The 7385-nt window shown below is 47.4% G+C and overlaps 1 protein-coding gene across 1 annotated transcript; it reads right to left on the bottom strand.

The window, feature by feature from the left end:
- Positions 1-4164: 4164 nt before the first annotated feature.
- On the bottom strand, positions 4165-5835 carry GLOTRDRAFT_93261 (uncharacterized protein; the record flags this gene model as incomplete). The annotated part of the gene is made up of 6 exons (XM_007867544.1): positions 4165-4307; positions 4447-4900; positions 4977-5159; positions 5229-5327; positions 5497-5634; positions 5764-5835. The coding sequence occupies 6 exons, from the start codon at positions 5833-5835 to the stop codon at positions 4165-4167; spliced, it is 1089 nt and encodes a 362-aa protein (XP_007865735.1).
- Positions 5836-7385: the final 1550 nt, after the last annotated feature.

Here is a 7385-nt window from a genome sequence, read left to right as displayed (position 1 = left end):
ATTCTTATTGTTTCTAGTCATTTTCAAGTAGTTGCTATAGTTACTTTTGTTTCTTGTTCTCTCACCCTATTGTCTTCATATTCAAACTCATCTGGGGATTTGAAGAGGAGCTTGAATTGGAAAGGTATAAAAGGGAGAGAAATTTGGGTAGCTAGAAAAAAGATAGTATCATTCAGAATCAGCACAACTCAGTCTCAGTCAGTAGCACTACTGGTAGCCGTACCAGTCTTGCAATCGATTATCTCTTACTCGGATTTCTACGACGACTCTCTACATTGAGGGGGAAATTCCTAGTCTGAGACACGCCTGTTGAAGTCTATACGTTTGACTTCAATATCTTTACTCTTATACACATCCTCTGCTAGACTCTGGTAGTCAGCTTTCATTTTTTTCTTTGCTGATAGTTTGAACAACTCAGAATCAGTCTCTCAATCGAACGAAAGGGAACTGCTCGATTAACGATATATCCAGCATTCTCTTGGTATTTGTTTCCTAGTCTACCTAGCAGGTTCTGGGTATTTTAAATCTAGGCAGCAAAACTAACCGACAACGCATTCCAGATCTCCCGTGGGGTCTTATGTTTAGGAGCGGCTATGTTATTGTTGCTGTCAGACATGGTGATGGGCGTTGATGGAATCGGTTGAAGCCAATGGCTACAGGTACTGAGCGAAAGGACAACAAAGTCTCAGAAGATGAGTGGTAGCGAGATTGAGATCTCGAGAAAACACAAAAAACACGAAAAATATGCCGTCGTTGAGCCAAGCAGAATGCGTACAGAAAAGGGGATGCGCATGCGCTGAGCAGAATCGGGAAAGCCACGTGTGCGAAATGTGCTCAGCGCGTGGGAGGTCTCCCATACCTCCTTAGCTTGGCTCGAGAGGAGAGTGAGATTGGAATCGGGAACATGGACCTATCTCTGTGGGTGTTCAAAACTGGTGTCCTGGGTCCTGACCCGCGAAGTTTGCAGCACTCTCGACGAAAGTTTGTAAGGGTACCGCACCGTACAATATTTGCCCATTTTTAATACCTCAGGACGTGTTTTTTAAGTGCAAAGATTTTTACTGAACAAGTAGTTCATTTTTTTGAGTGTCATGGAATACATGCAACAAGGAAGATTGAGAGCGTGCATTTCACGAGACGTGTCATGTGACCGAACGCGCCAGTAATTGCTGGTGATTGTGCGCTCGCGTTCTACAGGGATGTGGGCATATACCCTTCTGTATACTGAGCTCATTACACTGCTTAATGTTCTAGAAACTGGGGTTGCTCTAGTACTGTAACACCACTCTCATTGATGTCCGAAACTGGCCTTCCGGCTCCCACCTTCACTGATAGCTGCCTGGATGATGGGGACACACGGCAACTAGGGGAATCAGCATTCAACTGGGCTTTCTATGGGACTCCAGAGCAGTACACGACTGATGAAGTCCAATCTCACTCAAGCTTGCTTTTTGGGGCAGAGGAGAGGAGCTTAGGCTTGGGATCCCACTGGATGGGATTCCGCCGAAGTTAGAGTTGCCTTCGGTGTCAGAATCTGCTGCTCACAGTCCAACAACATCCTCATCTCATTCCGGTAAACATGCTCGTGGTGCAGCTCAGACTGCAACAGAGAAGCCCCCATCGAAGAAGGTGAAGACTCACAGGGGTTGTATGAAATGTATAGACATGTTCAGCTTGTATCCGACTAGTTTACATGATTGTATCATTAACATTGAACACTGAGTAGCGGGAGGCGTCCGAGATGCATCTCTGTATACAGTCCGTACTACTTAATTGACACATCGTGGATGTGGCGTGAGGGATCTCGATGAACCAGAAACAAATAAATTGCTTTCTTCTGCCGCTGTCCGGCAGATCCAAATAAGGAAGGACGGTATTGTTCAAACCAGTTTCCAAGGGCCATGAAAAGTTGGAGGTCAGTGTCGATACAGTGCTTTGCATATGAAGCCGGAAAGCGCGTCTCGCAAAATGTTATTTGTCTCTGTTTGTCCCGCCAACGCCAACCTATAAGGGGCACTCGATGACGGCAAGTTGGGTGCGCCAGGCATACCCTACCGGAACCATAACACATGAAAAACTCATAACATATGTAACCAACGACACTGTAGCGTACATGAGCTTTGTTTATCCCAAAAAAGCTCTGAAAGAAGTCACAACCGCGGTCGGGCACAAAGCAGCCTGCCGTGAGTCGGTGATGGAAATACCCCATATAGGTTTATTTGGTCCAGCCAAACAATATTTTGCAAAACGTGTTTTCCAGCTTCTTATGCAAAGCACTGTAATTATACTTTCGCACTCCTCTTGGCTTGGCTCGACATAAGTCCAAGCCGTTCGTCCCTCACGTCAGACTTATGCACCAGAACTGCGCTTGCTGCCTGCGGTGGCTGAAGACCGCATAACTCGTCGTGAACATCTTGCTCTCTCCTGCTATGGTTTAGCTTCATCTCATTCTGCTGATTTGCCTTCACTCTCTCGTGCCCTAATCAAATCCTGGCGCTTTCTCGAAATTAGGTTATCTCATTAGTACTGGGTTCCAGAAGCAGGTGAGTTGTCTTCATCTTCATTCCTCCCAATCTCAGTGCAATCTTCTGATGCTGCTTCTGTAAGCTATATACCACTTTTCCAGATGTTTGTAATGTTTTGGAGCTTTGTTGTTATCCATGGCAGTCTGGTGTGTCTTTCTAAGCACTCTGTTACTCATTCTATTATGTAGATTCATTCTGTCTTCCAGAAGATGAATATGCCTCATGTATAGCGGCATAATGTTAAGGTCGCCTTTTTAAAACATAGATCCCAGGCTGCATTAGCTTGAAGCAGCCCCGAACACCTTGTGCTATCCAGGCATTCCAATTCTGCTAGTCCCTCATATGCACCAAGGTAAAGTAGTAATCATCACAGCTGCATGCTAAGACTCTGAGATGCACAATATGTGCTGATTTGGTACCATTTTAGGCTGCCGGGACTGCTCCATCAACCTATTTCCCCCGCCTCTTCCCCACCTAGTAAGTGCATGTTTCCCTTTAACCTGTATGCTTTGTTGGCGGTCTAAGATGCTATCCAGCATATAACTACCCTGATGGTATTCCACCGGTATATCCAGGTAGATGCGCGTTTACTACTAGTAGCATCTATATTTTATTCTCTCAAGTGCCACTCTTGCCACATGCGTATATTCGCGCTGATTCCTATCTTAGACGTACAATACTCTGTCTAAAGTTCTATATTGACGTTCCAAATATAATCTGATTTATCCATGAATTTAGCGAATTTAACTGGTCTCGTATACAACACGCTGCTCCGCCATCGCCATCAACAATGAGGAGAGTGGCAGGCGACAACCGCGGTGTCACTCCACATCGCTTTGGCAGTTTTAGGTAGCCCTTGATGCAAGTTTTGCGAGGAAATTTACAGCTCATTTTACTTCCACCGCAGTGATGCTGTAGCACACTGTCACCAATGACGTCAGGGAGGGCGGACGGGAGGCACTCCGATTGCCCGATTAGGCAGGATCGGCAAGTGCCAACGACGTCCGACGATGTAGGCGGCAGCTTCAAGCAAGACTCTTTATTATAGTACTAATACACTAGCAACCACCCATGCAATACTGCGCGGTAGTGAGCCTCAGTCATCAGCCAGGAAAGTGTACCACGAATACATGGTTTACTTATTAACACCTCATTATTGCTTGTCTCCTCTGAAAGTCTTGGGATGGCCCTCAAATCCACATCGGGCCCAAGAGCTGTGATATGGCCCTTGTAACCTGCTATGTATCCATGGCGTAAATTGTGGGCCACATCGCAGCTAAGCTGTGATGTGGCCCTTCATTATGACGGTCCGTTTGCCCATTTAATTCCTGCCGCATATATTACAGCCTCCACATACAATGATATTCATACCTACTACCAATTGCGCGCACATAGCATAGATAACCCACACATATCGCTGATGGCCACAGCATATATTGGACATATGTGTGGTGGCACAAATATCTATGCCTTGGTCGGGCAATCAGAACTTTACGTGGCTCAAGTCCCGTACCTCTGCCATCCACAAGTATCGTCCACACTTAAAGTTGTAGTCATTCATCGAGGCGACTTCAGGTCATTCTATATTCATCCCAAGACAATAAAGATATCCTGATACAACATCACTATGTATGATATTTTAGAGTGTCGGCCAAGGGCTAGTACGAGGTTTACCAGGTGAAGGCAAGTTGGGCTTCAGTCCCCAAAATGAGCCTCCAGACGTAGTTGCCCCCGAGTCCATAACACCAGCACCAGCCATAGACGTTGACCCACTCCCGGAGGCTGTAGGTAATTCCTCAGACATGAAAAACAGGGGTGCATTGAAGTACGAGGAATGCCCAGGATCTGCCTCGAGGCCCCACCTTAACTGTAAACTCTCCATGTAAGAAATATATCCATAAAAACAGAATATAGCACTCACAGCCATCATTATCAGCCTCCACCTTCGCCTTCTTGGTGCTCAGACCCTCGACAAACTCTATATCACTATCCTCAGCATAGCTCCTCTTCCTCTTGCCACTAAGTTGCCCTGACTTCCGGGAACCCTCTTCCTTCAAGTTTTTTTCACCAATCTCCTGACCCCTCACTTTGTCCTCGTCCCCCTCACTGTTACCCATTTCCTCTCCATCCGATGAGGACAACTCACTACTTTCCAAGGCATCAGCCTCACTCATGTACATCTTGCCCTTACAGAGGATAAAACCAGACTGCGACTTGGCTCCTTTGTATGCAGGCCGGGGCTTAGGTCGAGGATGAGAGGAAGGGAGGCCTGATAGGTCCTCATTGTCAGAGACATCGAGCTCTTCATCAGTGGCAACCTCGGGGAGGCCCTGTTCAGCCAGAGTGACACCAGCGTCCCAGTCTCTCAAGACCAACTGCGGGATGTGAGGAATAGACACTACGACATGTGATTAAGCTTCCAGAAAGATCATAGTAGAATCAAAGACGTACCAAAGTGGATAATATAGTCATCAGTGTTCTTGCCCAGGCCGCCTGAACCTTGACTAAGTCCCGACCAGTGTACTCGCCACTCCTCTCAACGACAACAATCCTACGTGAGCTCTTGACACAAAGCTTCCAGTGGAATTCACCCTCCTGAGGTACGCCGTGCTGAGCATCAAGGTACCGGAAGGGCTGAGGAAGCAAACGACGGAGCCATTCATCAATGGCCTGGGAGCTCTACTCCTTGGCAAAGCTGAGAACAGATTGCCCATTGCGATCGGCAGCCAGGCCTTGCTTCTGAAATGTAGACTCATATTGACCCCTTGAAGGTGCGACGTCATTTTCGATTTCCCCATCAGCCTGAAAAAGTTGAGAGACGCTTCAACATCTGCTATCTATAGACATATCTTAATACCGCACGGCAGCAGAACAACACACCCAATTGACATAGGCCTTGACATGACTTTTGTGGCCTTCGTCGGCTGCTTGGAGTCAGAGCTATGGTCGACAAATGGGCAGAACAGCTTACCTTGTATCTTTTTTCTCCTCCGCGACTGTAGGCCTTTCCTTTTCCTTTTTGAGCAGGCCTTTGTCCAGCCCCGTCGTCTTCTTTTGGGACCTGGCGGAACCCGGTGTTGGCCTCACGACGGGCCTCATCCTCGGAGACCTGCTCAGGGAGAAGGAGACGTTCAAGACCACCTGAGGACTTCTTCATAATGCCAGCGATAGTGTTGTTGCCAAAGCCATCCCAGGTCGCTCCAGGGCATGGTAGCTCTCCTTATGAGTACAGTCACACCTCTTCTTTTTGGAGACCTTGCCATTGCTCCTCTTCTTGGGTTTCTGAAGAATAAAGCGCTGGCAAGGGCATGGTTCCCCACTAGGGGTCCGTCCATTACAGAATGGCATGAGCAGCAAGGGGGGCGGAAGGGTGAGGGCTACACGAACACAAGGTTATATGTCAGCATATTTCGGTTTTTCCGGCTACGCCTGTCAATCGTACCAGTGGATCTCTGCAACTTCAGCCTAAATTCAGTCTCGATCACTCTCAGGGGTACAGAAAAATTAAGACAATCCGCCTCTTTCTGGGACACAGTATGTGATATAATGGAACACAGATGAATGCACTGGCTGCTGCTTTTTGACCAGAGAACGTTGGGAGTGATAATAACCTAGCTTGGGATGTATGGGTTTTAGACATGTGCTTAGATTTTCGCCATCGAACATCAACGGTGTTGCGTCAGGGCCACAGGCTCAACTTGTGCACCAGCTTGGCATATGTGACATTGTGGCCATTGCCCGAGAGGTCGGCTTAGTGACCTGGCATGCCATACCTTGTGAAGGTGCAATTTGCCCCCTCGAGCAGCTTGCCGCTGGGCCTCGGTGGTCAGCGCGGTCCTCGGTGGTCAGTGAAACGAGTAGCTGCCACTCACCTGATCATGCCGATGCTCCACTGATTCCAAAAAGCACTCAGCCCCCAACACAAAACTTACCTTACAGTCGCATTGCGTGGACGTTCGGGTGAGGTGTCGGCATACGTGATGGCGCAGACGTTCGGGCGAGGTGTCAGCGTATGTGGCAGCGCAGCTGCCATATTTTGGTCTTGACAGCTTTGCAATGCCTGTGAGAGAACACAGTGTAAATGAAAAACCTGTAGATGTCAAATACATAAAACTTACCTTGCAGTCCCATTGCGCAGACGTTCGGGCAAGGCGTTGATATGCACTGACACACAACAATCACCAAGGACCAAAAGAAATAAACCTAACACCAGTGGTGTGGGTGGAGGCAGTCCAAGACAACTGAGGGGTATTTTAATAGTTCGAGGGGGAAGGAGGAGTAAGACGATGTAGGGTAGTCCGTAGGAAGACCTAGAAAAATAAAACAAACACTTTGACGCCTAAAACAAATGCTAGTTGACACTCCAGAGTATTTATCTCTGAAGGGTCGCAATCAAAGTCGCAAGCAATGACACCTGTCATAGGATCGTGCTCGCCGGGGTAGAAATTGCTAGAGAAACTTGCTTAATTTTATTTCACTATGTAGGACGCACTGGAGATAATTAAATCGATGGTGGCGATAAATCACTCGACGAGTCAGGCCTATTGGCAAAGCTAGGATCGATTATAATTCGCTAAGTTCAACACTTTCAAACTTCGAGGGTCGCTGAGATCATAATGCTAATTCTCTGAGATGGTGAAGTGCAAAACTTGTTTTTCTGTATGCTACTTTGTACAATTTATATGACAGGAATGGCTTTGCAACAGTCCGGAGATAAATAACAAATAAACGCCGCTACCCACAGGATTGCTCAGCACTTGCCTCCGTTATACCATGCACCATACAACTCCCTTGCGATCCCACTTGCTTGTCCCAGCCCCTATAGGTCGCCTTGATGCTCCGCCACCTGCCCCAAGCGAT

The sequence above is a fragment of the Gloeophyllum trabeum genome, assembly GCF_000344685.1.
Source record: "Gloeophyllum trabeum ATCC 11539 unplaced genomic scaffold GLOTRscaffold_00006, whole genome shotgun sequence".
NCBI classification, from domain to species: Eukaryota; Fungi; Basidiomycota; class Agaricomycetes; order Gloeophyllales; family Gloeophyllaceae; genus Gloeophyllum; species Gloeophyllum trabeum.
The sequence above is the reverse complement of the archived record's forward strand: the minus strand, read 5'-3'. Positions and strand labels throughout refer to the sequence as shown.